A 21,873-nucleotide genomic window follows, 5' to 3' on the forward strand; every position below is an offset into this window, starting at 1 on the left:
AAGAACAAGGGGAAGAGAAAACTCCATTCTTTAGCTCCAAGTTTGCTTGCGAATCAACATCCAACTATCAAACCTCTTGGAAATTTACTCTAGCTTGAAGAAAGAAGCAATCTTGTGGAGTTCCTAGGAGAAATTTTGGTGGAAAAATCTGGTTTTCATCTAGGTTTAAAGGGTAATCACTTCATCTCTTTAATCTTTCCATTTATACAAAGATTAATGGTTAGATTTCATGGGTTTGAAACCCTAATCGTGTTTAGTCTAGCGGACTTGAGGAAACATTTATCTCGCTTTAAATCCTTAGCTAGATGTCTTGAGGAGGCCTTTAGGTAGATGACTTGAGGCTATATTACTTGATTATTGTTGTTTATGTGATGGATGAGATGATTATGGTTAGAAAGTTGAGAGAAAGTTGGAAAACTTGTGAAAAGAAAGCTGGCCGAAATTCTGTTCATGTTGTTCTGCTTTTAATTTGAAATTTTGATGCTTGGTTGGCTGTTAAATTTATGGATATATGTTGTATCATGTGTGTAGAAAGTGTCTTTCGAAAATCATTTCAAATGGTTGCATAAAACTTGAGTTTTGGTAAAGTTTGAAATCTGGAAATTCGCTAGCAGGGTAGCCGGACAGTGGTTCTTTGTTTGAACATAACTCTTTGTACAAAAGTCAAAATTGAGTGTCGTTTGCGGCATTCAAAACTAGACATTCAGGGCTTTCAAATGGTATAAAAATCCCCTACTAGTTCATTTTGAGTAAACCGTAACGAATCGGCAAAATAGACTGTCCTGTTATGCCAGTCTGTCCGAGAGAAACTAGGAAGCTGCATCTTGTGGCTCAATTTTGTTCCACTTGTGAAAAGATTTTCAGAACGATGCCTTCTGATAAATTGTAGCATTTTGAACCTAGTTTTCAACCCATAAACTATTCTCAATTTGGATTTGGATAGAGTTAGATATGGTTTGATTTCAAAACTGCAATAAAGCTGGAAACTGGAAAATTTTCCCTTCCCCGCTGACCAAATGGTCAATTCTGTTTTGGAGTGTTTCATTTCAAAAATTTTAGTGTCATTTACCCATCAATTGCCCATTAAATGTTTTTGGAATCTTGGTTTCAAAAATGGAGCAAATTGGGGCTGATTTCGTTGGACAAAACTTTTGAAAAAGAAAGAGAGATAGGGTTGGCAGATTAGCTTTGAGAAATGTCACAAACTTTAGGCGTTTCGTTAACTGTCTTCCCATGTGATTTTTTACCTAAATTTTGATAGAGAGATAGTCCACATATGGAAGTTTAAGTGTACCAAATTTGGTGTAATTTCAATATCATTTTGAGGCCCAAACAATGCCCCAAATATTGCTCTTCAATCTGGAAATCCACTACTCAGGTTTCAAAAATCAACCGACTTCAAACTGTTATATCTTGTTGCTCAAAACTCCAAATTTAGTTCTGCTTTTGTGTTTGAAACTAGGCTTGGAACTCTTATTGTGTGATAAATTTCAGAGACTGATTCACTTTCTGTGAATTTTGCCAAATTTCCAAACATTGCTGAAAAACCAAGACTGGTTCTGTCCTGTCTTCTTGAAACTGCAACTTTGAGCTGAAATTTGAATGCTTTCTGGTTGGAATCTTGGAAAAATGTCTTCAGGGAAGTTTTAGTACTTTTAATCTAGTTTCCAACGGTATAAATTTTTCCATTTTTGGACATACCAAACTCAAGATTTACTTTTCCAAGTTTTGTCGCGCAAAGCGAAAATTTTCCAATTTTGTAGGAAATGAGTTTTTAAGAACTTTTCATTTCCTTTCGATATTGATAGACAGTTTTAAACTTGATTTCATGGATGATTCAAGTTTCACTTGAGACTTTAAATTCTCATTTTTGAATCTCGATTTTTGAGAGACTAAAGTTCTCTTTAAGACATTGTCCTATGTCTAAGCAAATGCACTTTCTTCCTCGAATGATAAGTGGTTGTGAGTATATGTGAGTGATGGTTGGTCACTATTTCTTCAAGCGCTCAAGAGGATGTTGAAGGGAACCTTGGAGCAGACCACTAAAGACTTTATTTGCTCACTTACTTTTGAATTGGTGAGTGTCAAGTGCATGAATTGTTGTTATATACTCGAATTGTTCCTTATTAATTGAGTATTTTGAAATTGTCGAGACGAGCGTGTATTTTATCGCACTCGTTCTCTTTTAAGTGAATTTATAACTGAATTGTGTGAAGTGAAAATTATATTTGTGTTGAATCGATGTCGATTGGAGTGAATCTCATCGACTTATAATTATATTTGTGTTGAATCGATGTTGATTGGAATGAATCTCATCGACTTATATTTATAATAGTGAAGGATGCCCAAACTCATTGGCCGACCTTGTGACTCGAGCCGGCATAGATTTGGTCGTGAAGCTTGGTGAGCCATGAGAAAATCATAAATTTGATCTATTTGAGAGATCTATCTTGACATACTCAAGTAGTATCGTCTTATATAAAAAAAGTGCGGGCCCGGAACAGGGGGTGTAACGGTGAACGAGAGTGTGAAGTAAGTGGAGTTCTACGGACTTAATATCTACCCGGTTGACGGAATGTCATCACGTGGAGGTATTGGATCGAGCCTCAGCAAAGCAAGTGGAATCTAACTCCTGAGAGCTCCCGTATCCTTATTGAGTGTGTTTATTGTTAATTGTGAATTACTTGAACTTTATAGCTTTATTTCCTGTATAAATGTTATTGTTACTTGAACTATGTGTTTGCATGCTTTTCTTGGCCTCACTGAGCGTTCGCTCACCCCATTAGTTTGTTTTCCTTAACAGGAGTTCGGGATGGAAAGATTTTTGGGAAGCCGACTTGATTACTTTTGATTTGAATTTTGGATGTAATTCATTAGTCAACTTTTGGTGGCTGTAATTTTTGGGAATGTTGATGTACCTTTTAAAAACTTATGATGTAAGATTTGAATGTTCCTTTAAGGAAGCGACTTTTCTTCATTTCGACTTTTATTATTTGGTTGTTATCATTTAAGTTTGAATTAGACTTGTATCGAGTCCTGGCGAGAGTTAGACAGGCATTCCACGGATACCCTTGTGTTCGCCCTAGGGAGAAGTAGGGGCGTCACAAGTGGTCCTAGGGATGGCAATCGATCCTCCGCCCTTGTCCTGTCCCCCATTTTTTCTACCCATATCTCCCACCCACCCTACCCCGCCGCAGACAGCTATGGGGTGCCTCCGTAATTGTTTAATTATAATTTTTATTTTTATTTTGACATTATTACTATATATAACATCAATAACAACATTGTAAAACATTATTTTAGATTCTTAACTAAATATTCAATGTAAAATCAAAGTTAAAATTTATTTTTTTTAATTCATTTCTCTACTTTTAATGGCAAATGTGAACTTATAATCGTCATATTTGTTTAAATAAGTTACAATGTGTAAAAAAAAAAAGAAGAAGTAAACTAAAAATAACCAAAACATCATTTTTGTCATAGAAATTATGATTTCTTTAGTTCTCAAATTATTATAGATATGCATATATTATTGATGTGTATCTATATTGTGTATGACAAATCTAAACTCATAACCACTAAATTTATTTTTAATTTTCAATGAATAACTTACAATATGTAAACACTTCAAGTAAATTAAAAATAACTAAATAATCATTTTATCATACAAATTATGATATATATGTATACATTATTGATCTATAGTTATAATGTACATACACGCACATGCACACACATGCATGCATATATATACATTTACATATGTATGGATGAAACTATATAGATATTTATTTTTTTTAAAAACTTTATATTAGTAGTGAGAGACAATACAAGAAATGGAGCGTGGGTATCTTCCCTGTCCCCACACCCACCCCTCCCCATGACTTCCCCGGTGTATACCCACTTCTTTTGCCATCCGTAAGAGGTCTTTTGTTCAAACTTCCTTAACAGCATATAATTTTTTTCCATTCACCAAAAATAACTCATAGGTACCTGGCGCGTTTCCACTTTTATTATCATTTTTTCTTTCATATAAAAAAAGACTGTGTTGGTTTAAAAAAAAAAAGGACTCCGTTCAAAAAGACTCTGTTCAGAACATGGTCGATTACTGGTTTAATGAGTGTTCAAACTTCATTAACGGCGTTCACTTTTCTTCCAAATGCCGGAAGCCAGGTTGAGTTGATAGCTTGCCTGGTCCCACTCGAGGTGGGGTAAGCTTTGGAAGGCCTAAGATTGGGCCAGTTAGGTCCAAAATTGGGCCTAAGTTCAACTGAGGCCTTTTTAACATTAGGATTAGCCCTAATATCTGGCTTAGCCCAATAAACAGTTGTATTTCCTTCTACTTTAGCACGATTTTTAGTCTTCTGATGTATACTAAAGAGTAACACCTATGTTACATATGTGTCATTACCAAGCGTTCAACTTAATTAAAGTATAACTATGATAATATAAAAAGGATAATTGTCAACATAATAGAGTATGTAACATGAAAGTCATATCCCATTATGTAACATCACATCCGTTGCCCTTAAATACGCATTGAAATTCATTCTTGTTCAACAATTGGCTGTCTCAAGGTGTAGCTCTTCTCTTTAAATAGGAAATTACAAGTAATTACTGGCCAAAAGCCAAAACTTCCAATCAACATTCCAGGATTAGTGTTTATTACACACTTAGGGTAAAACTTTATTATTTTACTCAAATAGGCCTCGATTCTGGCACATCACCTCTGTTCACATTTGAAAGAGAGGATGCTGAGTCTAGCAGGAAAGGAAGTGTTATTGAAATATGTGATTATGGCCTTTCCAACATATGTGATGTCATGCTGTAGATCACCCAAGGAGTTATGTAAGAGCATTGGGGAAGAAATGGCAAAGTTTTGGTGGAGACAAAAGGGGAGGAGAAAAAGATGCACTGGTTAGGGTAGGAAAAATTATCTAAAGTCCAGCAGAATGGGGGTTTGAGATTCAGAGGCCTGGGAGAATTCAATCAGGCCTCGTTAGCCAAACAACTGTGGAGGACACTTACAAGGCCAAATTTATGAGTAAGTAAAATTCTCAAAGCTAGGTACTTTAAAGGGACTTCAATTTGGAAAATGAAAGGAAGAAATACTGATTCATGGTGTTGGAGAAGTATTTTGAGTGCTAAGTCTTTACTGGAGGAAGGGGTGAGGAAGAAGGTGGGTGATGGAAAAACGATAGACATTTGGATTGATAGATGGATTCCAGGGGCTACTGGAGGGAAGTGATCACAACTGTGCAAAGTTCATGAGTTGATAAAAGAAGGTAAATGGGATGAAGAACTACTGAAGAGAGTTTTTGAAGAGGAGGATAGAGAAGAGATAGTTAAAATTCCACTAAGCCTTCAAGAGGCAAAAGACAAACTCGATTGGGCAAATTAAACCACTGGGGAGTACATGGTCAAGTCTGGTTATAGATATGCCAAGGATAAAAAGAAAGCAAGGAATCAAAGGGGAGCTAAAGGAGAATCAGGAAGCAGGAATGAGGAAAATTCCAAATGTTGGAAAGTGATATGGAACTTAAAGATGAAGCATATATTAAAACATTTGCTATGGAAATGTCTGAAGGAATTTTACCAGTTAATGAAGGGATTAAGGCAAGAAGCATGCAAGGCAGTCCAATGTGCAAGTGCCGTGGATTATATTCAGAATCGATCGAACATATGTTTTTTTATGTGTAGCAATATAGAAAAAAGTAGCCCCAATACAATGGGATGGGCTGGACAAGTTCAGAGGAAAATTCTGGCTTTGGTGGTCTGAACTTGTGGAAGCAACTGTAAGGGAGGAAGGGGAAGAGCATATCATTTTCACAGTTAACTTGTTACGGCAAATATGGAATTCGAGAAATAAGGTAAATTTTAATGGGACGCGAAGATGCCCAATGGTAGTGGTAAACAAGCTATGACAGAATGGGTGGAGTTTCAAAAGATAAAGGAGAAGGAAAAGGAGAGTGAGGCTGAAGTACAACAGGAGAAATGGAAGTATGGAAAGTGGTCTGCTCCCAGAAAAGGATGGATTAAACTCAATACAGATGCAGCTTTGAATCAAAGAGCAAGGAGAGCAGGCTGGGGAATTGTAGCTAGAGATTGGAGAGGTAAGCTGGTTGCATCGTGGGCATGCCCATCATTCACTTGTACTGAACCAAAACTGGAGGAAGCTCTAGCAATCAGGACTGCAATGGTGAAAGCTACAGTGGAAGGATGGGAGAAGGTAATTATAGAGACTAACTGCAAAACAGTTGTGGACAAGCTTGAGAATGATGCGGAGGATGCAGTTATCTCTACAGTTTTGCAGGATATTAAGTTGTTAAAATATAGTTTTGATGAATGTTGTTTCTCTTTCATTAGGAGAAAACAACTCTGCGAGTCACAAGTTAGCAAAATTTGCTCTTTACTTGAAAGATGTAACTGAGTGGGAATTTAGTTTCCCAGTTTGAATGCTTGAGACAGCTCGAGCAGACGCTGAGGAGCAGTTGCTCTAAGATTTGTACTTGGTTGAAGTTAATGAAGTGTTGCCGTTTTTGGAAAAAAAAAAAATCATTTTTGTATGGTGTCCAAAGCATCTTTTTTATAAAGAAAATGAGAAACCTAATGCCATCCTACTAAAAGTGACATTCAAAACCTTGATCATAATTGATTACTCTGGTCATTTCATTATAAAATATAAGAAGACGGAAAGAGATATTCACACGAATGAATCCGTCCAAGAAGATGCAGTTTTATCATATAGCCAAGCGTATACATACATATGTACAAAAGTTCAAGTAGAAACAAGACATCACCAAACATAAAGCTGTAAAGTAGTACAAGTCACTAGTAAATTATCAACCACCGGTTACATGGGATAACAGTTCATCAATAATGAAATTTCAAGGAAACAGAGAATCTTGTTCACGAACATCTCTCTTTCACCTTCACTGATAATCCACCTTTCATCCTAAGGGTCAAAGATAACAAAGGCTCAGGACATTTTCCATCTTTCAGTACTGCATCAATCCCAAATCTTTCCAAAACACAAGCTGCAATAGACTTCATCTGAATATAAGCCATATCTTTTCCTATACACATTCTTGGTCCAGCATGAAAAATTGGAAACTTAAATGGATTTTCTTGTTTATAAATTCCATTTTCCAACCATCTTTCTGGTTTGAAATCATAACAATCTTTTCCCCAAATGCTTTCCATTCTCCCCATTGCATAAGTATGGTAGCTAATAAACCAACTTTTTGCAATAAAAGTCCCTTCTGGCAAAACATCATCTCCTAAACAAGCCCTTGTATCAATTGGCACGGGAGGGTATAGCCTCATAGTCTCTGATAATGCTGCATGAAGATAATGCATTTCCCTTAATTCATCAAAATCATAGGCATCACCAATTTTTTTATGACTCCGATTTCGAATCAAATCCAATTCTTGAAGTATTTTTCTCTCAATTATTGGCCTTGTAGATAGCAACCAAAAGAACCAACTAAGAGCTGATGAAGTTGTATCCCTTCCAGCCAAAATAAAACTAATAATAATGTCCCTGAGAAATTCAGCTGAATTTTCAGAATTCCCAATAAATCTTGACAACAGATCTTCATCTTTTCTCTCAACTCGCTCTTCGAGTCTGGACTTTATGATCTTATCAGCAAACTCATGGACCGTATCAATTGATTTCTTCAACCTTTTCTCTGAACCTATGTTGAAGAATTTCTTGAATAGATAAAAAGCTGGAATAGCATACATGAATCTACCTGAGCTAAGAGTTGCAGCATCCTCGAAAGCCTCCATGAACTCACGGCCACTGGTTGCATCCCCTCCTAGACATCCTGGATCAACATTGAATGCAAGTTCGCAAATATTATCAAATGCAAAACGTTCCAAAACATCTTGCAAATCCAAAACTCTATCAACTTTGGCTGCATCTTCGAATAATGGAATTAAGCGAGTTTGCACCTCGACTCTAACGTTTTCAATAACGAAATTTCGGAGGGATTTTGTGTTGAACTCGTAGCTAGCAGTTTTCCTCTGAACTTTCCATAATTCACCATCTGAATTGAATATTCCTTTTCCAAGAAAGTCTTCAAGAAGGCCAATGAATCGAGGTCCTTTCGGGTAGTTCTCAAACTTGGCTTTGAGCATGTGTTCGACAACTCGTGGGTTGGCTGTTGTGATTCCACGGACGCCGGGGCGGCGGAAGACGGCTGTGTGGGAGGGGCATTTGGAGAGGATTTCAGTGCTCCAATCCAGAAATTGGTGGCGGTTGAGGAGGAATCCCGGTAGAGTTCCTACTACAGGGTAGATTTTGAAGCCTGTTTTGGTGGTTTGTTTGGATATTGGTTTGAGAAAAAAGAAGTAAAGGTAAAGCGAGATGAGGAAGATGAAAAGGACAGAGGGTAAAGAGAATAGCTCCATGAAGAGGATAAAGGGCCGTAGGAGCAGCAGAGTAGGCAGTAGTATTTCTTTTAAGATTTTGTTTGCTTACATATTGCATTTATGTTAAACCAGAAGGAACCAAGCACTAGGTCCATCCATAAAATTATGGCTAAAATTTATTAGGAAAAATCATCCAAAACGTCCCTCATATTTTGTAAAATAATTTTTTTCGTCCCTCACTTTTAAAAATATAATTTTATGTCCCTTACATATTTACATCGATCAAATTTAGTCCATAATTAGGTTTCCGATCATTTTTTGGCAGAAATCCATCATGTGCAAGGCACATGATCATTTTTGAAGGGTAAATTTGTCAAATTATATTTTACATAATCTGATCTATAGTCCTTCACATTTTATAAAATAAAATTTTTCGTCCCTCACATTTTATAAAATAAAATTTTTCATCCCTCACATTTCACAAAATAAATTTCTCCATCCCTCACATTTCAAAAAATGAATTTTTCATTTCTCACTAATTATGTGTGTAAATACATTTTTTTTAAACACATATATATGTCTATTTGATTTTGCTTAATAATAATAGCATAAATACATGTATGTAATTGGGCCCAACTTGTGGGCTATCTTCTCTTTTTGTATGATTATGACTAATATTTACCACTAGAACCTTAATTTGCATATTCTTATTGTATTTTGACCGAAAATAGCTTTATTGGCCAACTTGACAATGAATGCAAGATTTTTTACTAGCTAATACCAGATGAAATCAAATGATCACGTATAATATATAGTATTCGTATTATTAAGCAAAATCAAATAGACATATACATGTGTTTAAACAAAATGTATTCACACACACATATTTTTTTTTTTTAAGGTTTCCCTCACACACATAATTAGTGAGGGATGAAAATATTCATTTTTTAAAATGTGAGGGATGGAGAAATTCATTTTGTGAAATGTGAGGGATGAAAAAATCATTTTATAAAATGTGAGAGACGAAAAAATTTGTTTTATAAAATGTGAAGGACTATAGATTAGATTATGTAAAATATAATTTGACAAATTTACTCTTCAAAAATGATCACGTGCCTTGCACGTGATGGATTCCGGCCAAAAAATGATCGGAAACCTAGTTAGGGACTAAATTTGATCGATGTGAATATGTAAGGGACATAAAATTACACTTTTAAAAGTGAGGGACGAAAAAGTCATTTTACAAAATGTGATGGACGTTTTGGACGATTTTCCCAATTCATTATATTATAATTTGCTTCAAATAAAAAGAAATTATAATTGTCAAAAAATGAGGTTAAAAAAGTTTATCTTTAGTGGAATGTTCCAAAACTTTGCTCCAACTTGCTTATTGTGATGCAATAAAGATATATACTATATTGTATGGACAAACAACAGCAAAAAATTTAAAAACCAAGCACATGAGAAATGCAAAACCGGTTCAATATTAACACAAATGATATATGCTCCATAAAACTCAAGTATCATGCTATTATACTTACAAATGCATAAAATTTCACCACTATTTTTTTTTCAAACAAGACATCATCATGTAAAAACTTCTATCCTACAAATTCACAATAAAACTTGCAAGAAAGTTGAATGAAGGCTTTTCAATGCATAAAAAGGGTACAAAAATTCAGTACCAAAGAATTGGTAAAGGATGTGTAAGATTCAATTATGCATTAAAAAGGAACTAAAACATCAGAATTGCAAAAAATAAAATTTGCATTTAGATTTAAAACAAACAACACAAAAGGAAAATCAATTTGCAGAACCAAAATAATGGAAGGTTTAATGAATATCAACGAGATCAAGCCAAAATAAATAAATACACCAAGATAACAAAATAAAGAGGCAAAAAAAATGATAAAGGCTAAATAAAATACAGTTAATAAAAAAAAGTTAAAAATACAGTTAATAAAAAAAATTTAAGTCTATATTTAGCAGCATGAAATGAGGAAATTTTGAACAATGGAATAAAAGAAATATCCATTTCCGTGCAAGAAAAACGTACATTCAATTAATTATAGAGGAAAAAGAAAAGAAAAAAATGCATTGATTGAGCGGAACGAGGAAAGGTAGAGAAAAATTAGGCTGAAGGAAAAAAAGAAAAGAAAAGAAAAAGCAAAATACTAGATTAAAGAGTTAAAATTGATGGAATAGGAAGTGACAATAAAAATCAGTTGATTATTGGGACATCTCTCCATGGTCAACAATAATCATCTAAAAAAATAGTAAGAAAATAATCTTAGTATAATTAATTATAAAGAAAAAATTTGAAGGGGAAAAAAAAGATAAAGAAAAAAGAGGGAGATGAAGGTTAAAACTAGAGGCAAAAAGAGGAAGAATTGGGAGGAGAGATAGTTATGACTTTTGACTAAACAAAAAAAATAGTGAAGCAAAAATTCAACTACAAATAGAAACTGACACTTGTCAAAATAAGAGACTATACACTTGGCAAAAAAAGAGGTTGCTACAGTAACCTCTCCTTATTTTTATATACAAGGTAGACATAAATAAAGTTAATGTGTACAAGGGTCACATAAGTGTATGCCCTCAGGGGGTTGGTCTGGTGGTTGAGATTGCTGAAGATGGAGCTTCAGGTTCCTGGTTCGAACCTTGCTGCCAGCAAGTTGCTGAGGGTGGTGAATAGTCTGCGGGGTCCACTCCCTGCGGGACACACCTAAAAAAAAAAAAAAAAAAAAAAAAAAGGGTCACATAAGTGTATGCTACTTTATAAAAAAAAAGGGATAATTTTAGAAACCTCTCTTGACGTTCTTGACAATTTCATCTAATACGCTTGAGATTTTTAATATTTCACTTACCTTGTCCCTGTAAAATGATCATAATAACTTTAACATATTAATATTTGTCATGCAATTAAACAATCTCCTTCTAATCTTATGCATATGAATGTATCACACAATTAGACATTTAATGGAAACAAAAACAAGATTCACTCGTGGAACAACTAATTTTGCCCTAAACACAATTTTATCAATTGCAAATTAATTTTAGTTTTGCTTGATAGATGTGGAGATGAATAATAGAAGATGTAAGCTGAAGGTTTAAAAAAGACGAAACTGATGTTGGTACTTTAACATTTGAGAGATATGATGTTGTATTAATGCAATTGGTGAAATTTTTTGAATTTAACAGTGCTGATTTTTTTTTTAAACTTAGATTGAGGTTTTAGAATTTAAGGACTAATGGCAGTAGTGATCATGGTGATAATGGTACTAATTTGAAATGTTTAAAATAGTAGAGATGAGAGTTAAAGTGAGTTTGAGATTTTGTACATGTTCCATATTTTTAAAAAAATTATAATAAGGTAAAATGAACCTCACAATTTCATAAGAGCATTTTATGTTATTCACTCAAAATTTTAATCATTGAATAGTTGTTGGTACCAAAATGATAAACTCAAGGGAGGTATGTGTAAACTCCCTTGAAATAATTATAATCATTGAATAGTCTTTTTAAAACCTCAAAAAAACTATATGAAATTATTAAAATCTCAAGGGAGGTTTCTGAAGTTATCCTATAAAAAAAATATATAACCACCGTATAACTGTAGCAAACTCCCATATGTTACTCGATATGGCAGCTAACACACCAAGCACTCCAGCCCCAAAAAAGCGAAGACGCCGTTTGTTATCAAGACAACTTCACCAAGTCATAAGTTTGATTTTAATTAATCACTGAGCTTTGGTTCAGTGGCCACCAAAAAAGGATTGAATCCCTCTTTGGATTGTAGGTTGAGTGTTCAAACCTTGCTTGTAGTGAAAAAAATCCAAAGGAGTGCTGTTAGAGCATCCATTTGGTCTAATCAAGTTTGTATGCCTGTTAATTCCGCTATTAAAGCATCCCTTTGGTCTATGTACCTGTTAATTTCTTACACAGTTACAGAAAAAAAAAAAGTCCGATTCCAATCTAAGAATTTGATCTCTTCTATATAATGTCATACAAGAGGCTGGTGAACTTTAATTTGTTTATTTTTGGTGAAAGCATCTATTAGTTGTTACTGTATAGCTAGGACAAGTACTTTTTTCAGAGATGCTTAATATAGCTAGGACAAGTACTAACTACATACAACAAGGATGCTTTCAGAGATGGTGGACAATGATTGCTGAAGCAAAGAAAAGGCCAAAGGGAAATGAACATTTAGCTCTAACAGTCAATATCCTTTGACAGATTTGGAAAAGTAGGAATGATAGAGAATTCAATGACAAACAACAGCCCCCATTGGGAATGATTCAGAAGGCTAAAGAAGAATGGCTAGAATACAAGAAAGCCACTACAAAGGCAGCTAGGATGAGCACAAAAGAAACAGCAATACAAAGGATCCCATTCCAACAACAACAGGAGGCAGTTGCAGATATCATGAGGTTGAGGTTTGCTATACACAAGCTAAAAGATAACCCATAAATGGGAATTGGTGCCTCAATTGCTGTGGACGACCAGCAGACCATGAAGGGGTGGGCGTTAAAGGAGAGAAGTACAGGAGATCACCTCATTGACGAAGAAGTAGCTATCAAGCTACTGCTGAGCAAAGCTGTAGTACTAAGTTGGAGAAAGGTTGAGGTCCAAATCCAAAACAAGCAAATACTCAACTACATCCTTGCTCGCAAAACTCATGATACGAGATTAGCAACTGTATTGGAAGATATTCACCAATTAAATTTGTTGTTTCATATACGCTCCTTTTATTTAGCTAGCAAGGAATATAATCACATATGTAATAGAATTAGCTCATATGCCATAGGCATAATTCAAGATGAGGATCTTTTGATTTCTTGGTGTCCAAGTACACTAATTGTATAGATCCATTGACCCTTTGCTCGCAATTGTATAGTTTTGATATTCTATAAAAATCACCTATGTTTCGGAAAAAAAAGGACAAGTACTTTTTTCTACCTTTTTCCTTTTGTTTATTTGACCTTTTTTTTCATTTTGGGAGGAATGACCATTTGTTTCAAGCTTCAAGCACTAAGAGCTGGTTGGTTAGTTGGTTTTATTATAAGACTTATTTCAGTTTACAACATTCAACTTGTAGTAGTTTCCCTTTTTACACCCTGAATTTTGAAGTAGGGACATATTTTATCCTAATTTTTCAGATTCATTCCATTTTGACCCTTTCATTAACCATATTGAGAAATTTGTCCGATTCTACACATTTACTAAGCATACACCATAAGCAAAAAAGTCTATTTTTCACTTTACACCCTTTTATTACCCATTTTCAATTTGCACTGCCGAACTTAATTGGATACGCCACAACCCATAATTTGGTTTTGAAGCATTCTTACAAACTTTTTGAAATGTGCAATAGGCATACATAATTTTTACCTGACATTTGATGCACATTGCGCCCCGTCAAATTTATAAAATATTTTTTTATAGTTTTACACATTTTTATAATAACACAATAGATGAATCACAATGGGTTTGTTCATTGAACACTTGTTGGCTTTCAGGTATTCATATTCTGAAAAAGTAATGTTAATTACGGAAAGCATATAAACACAAGATACGATAACAATTATAAATATGTGAATTAATATGGTAAGTTAAGTGTGATCTAGGTGTACTAACGAGTGTTGCCAACAGATTTTAGTAGAAGTGGAAGACCCTTAATCATGAGATCTTGGATTCGAAACCTATGCGATTGAAAAAAATAATGTTGGAAAAGCTTTCCCCTCGTGCAAGAGGCCCAATTCGACTTGAATAGAATTAGTAATGGATGCAAATACCTATAGTTTATATATATATATATATATATATATATATATATATATATATATATAAAAGAAGATGTACTAATGAGTTCCCACTAGGCACCCGTTAGAAAAACCCAATCACAATAGATCGAATAAAGTAGTAATATCTAAATGAGGAATAGGACATGGTTTTAATGGAGGTGTTGTTATTAGGGGTGGCAATTCCTGACACGACCCGAAAACACGACACGAACCTAACACGAAATTAATGGGTTTGGGTTAAGGTTTCGAAAGTTTGGGTCAGAATCGGGTCGAACCCGATGAACCCGAAAAGAAAACAGGTTAATTTCGGGTCAACCCGTGGTGACCTGATATGACCCGATGTGACCCGTTTCCGAATTAAAACTAATTTAATAAACATAAAAATTATTTTATCTAACTAAACTAAATCATTTTTTTCCAAAGGCATTAATTACTTAATCCTAAATGAATTTATTTAACTCGTGTGAAGTTAAAATTATTATATTTGGACAAATAATATATTATGTTATTTTTTACTTTTATGCTGTTTTAATTTATTTTATATTTGGTTTGGGATAAAACACTTTTATGGTGTTTAATTTATTTTAGATTTGGTTTGAAATTATTTATTTAAATTTTTATTACTTGATGATGTAATTAATTCTGTGAAAAATTGATTTTATTAGAAATTACAGTGATAAATTAATAAATTAAAATTAAGTTTCGGGTCATTTCGGGTCGACCCGTCAACCCGAAATTTTCGGGTTCGTGTCAGGTACCCTGACCCGTTTCGGGTTGGCGGGTCGGGTTCGGGTCAGCAGGTTCTTTGTTATACTTAAGCCTCAACCCGACCCGACCCGCCAACCCGGACCCGACCCGATTGCCACCCCTAGTTGTTATGTATAAAAGGCAATAAACTTGTTCATAAAGGATCTATTCAACAAGGAATAAACCTATTTAACGTATTGTTCATGGGAAAGAGATGGGTTGGGTGATTTGAGAGAAAGAAGTGTAAATGAGAGGTTTTGGGTTCAGACCTCCTACTTACACTAAAATAATAATAATAATAATAATAATAATAATAATTATTATTATTATTATTATTATTATTATTATTATTATTGTATAATACATACCATATTCGTAGTTCTTCAACCATCTTAATCAATTACCCATGACATAATATTGATGTTGATCGAAACCACACTACTAGGATCTTGGAGTTCTAATAATATATAAATTTATGATTAATTAAAAGATTTATTCATGTCTTAGTATATAATACATACCATATTCGTAGTTCTTCAACCATCTTAATCAATTACCCATGACATAATATTGATGTTGATCGAAACCACACTACTAGGATCTTGGAGTTTTAATAATATATAAATTTATGATTAATTAAAACATTTATTCATGTCTTAGTATATATGCTATACATATTGTTATCATCATAACAATTTGTGTAGAAAAATATAGGCATGATAAAATATTTTAAAAGTAATTTGCAAATATTTGACAAAAATTAAGATATACATATTCCATATTTAAGAATTTTGTAAAAATACATTTAAAAAGTCCTTTAATTTTCTTAAAGCTGTTAGTAATTGGACCAAAATGGGATGAATTTGAATGTTTAGGTTGCAATGAGTCCATAATTAAAATTGTGGATACAAAGTGAGAATAGGTCAAATTCAAGAGGTGCAAAGTTAATTTTTTCAAAGGATGGAGGAAAACAAAAAAAAATGGAAAAAGGAATAATAATAAACTCAAGACCCTACTCAAAATATCCCACAGTACATATATAATCTATTTAAGAGGCATTTATGGCTTCAGCTATATACCCGTTCATTATGGAAAATAGGCATATTGTATTTGGATAAAGCAAATTAGTATAAATGCCTTAAAAGATAATTTTCTATATATAAAGCATGAGGCAACTGGTTGGTATTAAAATTTTTTGTCACTTTCTTTAATCTCACTTTTACCTTCCCATAAGTAAGATTTACACGGCATAACCACTACAAACAAACTGTACATAGTTAGTCGATTTAATAACTTCCAATGACTTCTAAGATTTCAACTTTCAATAACCTTTTTTTTAAAAAAAATCAAATTTCTAACGACTTCCACTTTTTTATTATGAAAAATATTTCTTTTTAAATTTGCAAATCCATAAGGCGTACTTTTCCTGCTAATCTCTACTACATAAAAAGCCACGACTAGGATTTCGTGTTAAAAAATAGTGTCACTTTATTCTTTTCCAATTTATTCGTATTTCAGCACTACAGCACTTTAGAACCACTCAATCACCTATTCCAAATGATTACCTACTTTCAAGGCTTTTAATTATCTATGCATAACCAACTAAGAGTAAAAACAATCAATTGAAAACGAAGAAACGAAAAGAAAAAAACACATGAAGTCAATTTAACGTTTGAATCCTGTTCATGGCAGTTGGGAGTGGGAAGACCAAAAAAAAAAATCCATAATGCTATCACGGACATTCCTTCATAAGTATTGAATTAGACAACTTTGTCAAGTCTTCGTACAAAAGATTCAAAAAAAAAAATTCAATAAAACTATTTCATGCAAAACTAATTTTCATTAATTTTTCCTGGTAACAAAATAAAGAATTGGTGATTGTACGGCTAATTACTCAAAATATAGGCGAAAAAAAGAAAAATCGGACATCTAGTGATCTGACAATGGATGTCTGCAAAACTATTGTTGCCGGGTTGCAAAAGCGGATTTTTTTTTTTTTTTAAATGGCTGCCCTGCAAGCAGAACTGTTTTTTTTTAAAGGTTGCCGGGCCTGTCAGCCTGGCAGCACATTGAAATTTTTTTAAAAAAATTGACTGACTCAGCAGCCAGTTACATGACCCAAAAAAAAAAAAAGGCTGGCCTGGACGTGTGAGACGACTGAAATCATCCAACCGCTAACCAAATAAGCACTTACCAACCGCGAACAGGAAGAATAGAAGGAAAATCATCCAAATTGTGTATTGCATTTTGTTAAATAAATTCTTTTGTTTTTTAAATATTAACTTTATATCTCTTATAAATTCAAGTACTTTATATCTCTTATAAATTCAGGTTAATAAAATTGATTTTGATCTAATTTTTTTATCACTCTTTAACCTGATGTGACTTAGATATGATCATTTGTAATGTATAAAAAGTTCATACCCCATTTTTCAGTGACAAAAAGAATATGAATTAAATTAGATTCTACTTTTTTTAGAGAAAAAAGAATATAATCTAATTCTACTTTTTTAAGGGCAAAAATAAATATGAGTTGAGTTATGTATTTAGCTATAAATGTAATTGTCCCAAAAATGATTTTAAAAATGATTTTGTGTGACTTACATAATAGATTTAGAATAAAAAATGGTTAAAAACCCAAGTTGAAACAAAATTTTATTGATTTAATTTGGTAAAGGATATAAAGTGATCATTTTAAAAGTAAAAAATGAAAAAAATTCATTTAACAAAATATGAATACTTTTAGAACGATTTTCGATAGAATAAACAACTCTTAAAAACGAAGACCCTGAGTCAACGTACATAGGGTGACCTCCAAGAGAACTGTACAATATACCTCCTCATTTTATTACATACTACGATGTTTTCTTTTTTTATTACAATGGTTTGCAATATAGTTTAGCTGCATTTTCTTTTCTTTTTTTCAATTTCTTGTGCTGAAAACGAAATAATTTCTAGTATGGGAATCTAACTTCATTTTTAGTTGCTCAGATCATTTGCATTATTTTTTTCCTTTTATTCAATTTTAAAGACTAATAAAGGTTAGACAAGCGAGAATCCGAAAGGCTGATACTCCATTCTATCATTTTACATTATGTATAAAAGGAGATTGGAGTGTCAGAAGATTATTTTGGAGTGTCCATTATTAATCTTCACAGCAAAAACTGCAAACTGATCAAAATAGATTTTACACAGCATACCTCTCCACCCAAGAAACGAATACCCATAACAAGCATTGGTAACATCGCAAGACTCCGAAAAAAACAAGCATCTTCTGTTGTGACAAGAGAGCCACTACTCCAGAAAGCTAAAATCCCACAAACCAAATAAGCATCTTCTACTGTTGAGTGAAATTTTTTAAAAAAAAAAAAAAAATTGACTGCCGGCAGCCAGCTTTTTTAACTTTTGCCAGATCCCAGTTGTGTTTTTTTAAAAAAAAAATTTGCTTTTGTTGCCGGGCTGACACAACCTGGCAGCAATAGTTTAATACTTGTCAGATCCGTAAGTGTCCGATTTTTCTTTTTCTGACAATATTCTAAGTAATTAGCCTGATTGTACACACATCAAATCATCAAGTGTACCTGCAGCACTAGCCTATATATATATATATATAATGAGGAAGAGGTTTAAGTGTCAAAATTTTAGGCCATCTTTTACTTTTTAAATTTTACCTTCACAAAAGCAAAGATTTGCTAAAGATTACTTAAGTTGAGTAACTTCTAATAATTTTTTTTTGCTTGTTTGAATAATTTTTTTGTTTGTTTGAAAAAAATCATATTTTTATATTTTTACAAAAAAATCTAATAACTTCCATTGCTTCTAATAAAAACAATTTAATTTTCTTAATTTGCATACCAACATCATAGGGCATGTTTTTCCCACTAGTTAATATAAAGCATGAGGCAAGCATTTGGTGTTAAAATTTTTTATTATGTTTTATTATCCCATTTTTATCCTTTCAAAAGTAAGAATTTACATTGCATAACCACCACAAACAAACTATACATAGTTACTAGGGTTTAATAACTTTCAATAACATTCATTATTTTAATTTTCAATAATTGTTTTTGAAAATCAAATTTCTAACGACTTCTACTTTATTATTATAAAAAGAATTTATTTTTTGTAATTTGCAGTGTGCTTTTCCCACCAATAGATAATTAATTTAGATGTGAGGCCTTAGGTTTACTGTAGTTAGTGGATAAGACGTGGGTAGAATATGAGATGACCAATTGCAATTTGAGACAAAAAAGCCAAAACCCAGAAAAAGTAATAATCAATTGTTTTCTCATTCGCAATCTTTTGATTTTGTAATCAAGCTTTTTCTTCGCCTGCATCTACTTGTTTGTGGTCCGATATGAGAAGTTACTGAAAGGATTTAAGATCAGTATAATTATAGATGCTAAATCATGTAGGAAGCAAGGTAAATGAGAAACATGCCTTAAAATGTTATTAGACTGTTAGTTTCTTGGGAGAATGGAAAAACAAAGAAATGGCAAAGGTTAATTTGTTGTTATTCGATCAAATAGTTTGACTGGATAAGAATAACTGAATCTCGTATGGATAGTCAATTCAATAAGAATACAATATAGGATTCACGTTTGGATAGTATATTGTATTCTTGCAAGTATTGAATTTTTTTTAACCACAACTTTTTTGGTTATATCACATTATTCACCTCAAATTGCAACCTCTTTGAACCGCTCGGTTGACACTATGTGCAAATATTTTGCAGGGGCTAAATAGTTCTTCATAAAATTACGGTATACCAGATTTAATATAGAATACAGTACTTTCAAAATAGAGATTTGACTCACTTGTCAAGCAAGCATAGAGGAATTAGGAAACATACAGACATGACATAAACAAGCAAATTTTTGGAATTTAAAATGATGCTAAAGTACTTGGATTAACCTTATTCGCATTGTCGCGCCCCATTTTTCGCGATGGAAAAAGAAAGATAAAGGTGGTTTAGAAAAGATGTGATTTTATTTTAAAACAAGTTAAAAGGGACCTAAAATGGGACTTTAAAAAATGCGACAATTTGGGTCCAAAAATTTAGTCTAAAAAGGGTTTTTTAGAAAAAATAGGAGTCACCACTTGGTATCGAGTTTTGGTGTACCAAGTCACCCGAAAAATATTTTTGACAGAAATAAAATAAATCAAAACCCTTTTTGACAACTCCAGGTCTTTGAAAACAAGAGAAATGGGTTCGGGAGTCACGGTTGAAGAAAGGGAAGGCAAAGGTTCAATTGACTCAAACCTAAGGCACCCTTTCAACCTAATCTAAGCTAGTTGCGAGGTTTAGTCAAAATTTTCCTAATCTAACCCTTAATTTTATCATATTTGGATGTTTCCTACATGGATGCAAATCTAAATTTATAAAAACATTGAAAGGGACAAAATGTTCATTCAAGGGTTTGATTGAACCAACCGCATTAATTGCGAAAGCCAAAATAACTCCTTGAAAGTGTCACGAATATGCAAATGATGAAATTAAAAGAAAAGAAGAGAAAAGAAATTAAATTATATACATATATAAATGATCAAAGGAAAAGGGAATGCAACATAAAGGGTACGGGAGACAAAAACTCGTGACATAATTTTCTTATACATGGATTAATAGAGTATTTAAACTAAAAAGTTATAATCACCCATTTCCCATGTTAAAAAAAAAAAAATAATAACTATCCTAACATGAACAAGCAAATGAACTAACTTAAATGAGATGCAATTCTAAATGACATGATTTGTACCTACAGAGGGTAAGGGATAATATAATAGGGAATATCATACAAATGAGAAAAGATCCTAAAAATGAAAATATGCATGAAAATGTGGTGAAAAGCATACAAAGATGAATCTAGCGCAAGATGACCTAAAGGGTCTAGCGTTGGACTAACCCATTTCTAAAAAAATCCTTACTAGCGTTGGACTAGCAAGTAAGTGGAGGGAAAAATCACAACTAGCGTTGGACTAGTGTGGTGACGTCATGCATTAACAATTCATAGTGAAACAAATAAAACATAAATTAAAACAAATAAACACATAAGAGCACGTAGCACATAACACGTAAACATAATATCTAGATGCCAAAATCCTAAGAAAAGCGGATAAAACACATAACACATAAGCCACATAAACACGCAACCTATCTATTACATCGGGGAGCGCCTAACTACAATCTAGAAGGGAAAAATATAATAAAACAAATCTAATTATCCTATCTATTACATTTTTGAGGTATTTAAATGCCTCTTGAATCATTGTAAAAAAAATTAACTAAAACATATGTAAGAAAATTTGAATGAATATTTAAATCAAATAAATAAAGCATATAAAAATATAAACACATAGGAACACATAAGAGCACATAAGATCACGTAATTGACATTGAAATAATAAAAATAGGAGTACCTCCCGTTTGAAGTGGTAACTAAATGGAGTCAAATTGTCCTATTTATACTCACAATGAACAAAAGGATCATGGCACCAATTTAATTGAAAAAGAAAATAATAATACAAGTACTAAATTCACACTAATATGTCAGACGTAAAGAAATTTAAGCAAATCTAAAAATTCCAAGTTAAGTATATTCTAAAGTAACATAATTAGCTATTAAAGAAAAGAAACAATCATAACAAAGAGAGTCAAAATTCACCATGTACTGAATTGCAAAGATTGAAAAACCTTTGGGGACAAAATTATATTTTTCCAAAGTTTAGGGGTCAAAATTAAATGAAAGATAAAATTCAGGGACCAAAATGAAATTAATTTAAGGACCTAGGTGAAAGGAATTTAAAATGTTCTGGGCCACAATAAAACTACTCCAAAGATCAGGGGCCAAAGTGCAAATCGTAACCAGATCTGGGCAAGATAAAGGGCATCGGGCCACTCTTTTTATTTTACTTGGGCCAAAACTACCTAAGCCCAACTGAAAATCCA

At 33.0% G+C, this 21,873-nt stretch overlaps 2 protein-coding genes across 2 annotated transcripts; one reads left to right on the forward strand and one right to left on the reverse strand.

The window, feature by feature from the left end:
- The first annotated feature begins 5,893 nt into the window (after positions 1-5,893).
- On the forward strand, positions 5,894-6,430 carry LOC140009801 (uncharacterized). Its single transcript, XM_072056124.1, has one exon. The coding sequence runs from the start codon at positions 5,894-5,896 to the stop codon at positions 6,428-6,430; it is 537 nt and encodes a 178-aa protein (XP_071912225.1).
- A 286-nt stretch (positions 6,431-6,716) lies between these two features.
- On the reverse strand, positions 6,717-8,480 carry LOC113694919 (cytochrome P450 CYP94D108). Its single transcript, XM_027213841.2, has one exon. It carries the CDS (start codon positions 8,413-8,415, stop codon positions 6,910-6,912), a length of 1,506 nt encoding a protein of 501 aa, XP_027069642.1. The 5' UTR covers positions 8,416-8,480; the 3' UTR covers positions 6,717-6,909.
- Positions 8,481-21,873: the final 13,393 nt, after the last annotated feature.

This window comes from Coffea arabica, chromosome 6e, assembly GCF_036785885.1.
Source record: "Coffea arabica cultivar ET-39 chromosome 6e, Coffea Arabica ET-39 HiFi, whole genome shotgun sequence".
Taxonomy (NCBI): domain Eukaryota; kingdom Viridiplantae; phylum Streptophyta; class Magnoliopsida; order Gentianales; family Rubiaceae; genus Coffea; species Coffea arabica.

What these genes read in the sequence shown, in the direction of transcription:
- LOC140009801 (XM_072056124.1), top strand. Translation starts at nt 5,894, where the DNA reads ATGCCCAATGGTAGTGGTAAACAAGCTATGACAGAATGGGTGGAGTTT.
- LOC113694919 (XM_027213841.2), bottom strand. Translation starts at nt 8,415, where the DNA reads ATGGAGCTATTCTCTTTACCCTCTGTCCTTTTCATCTTCCTCATCTCG.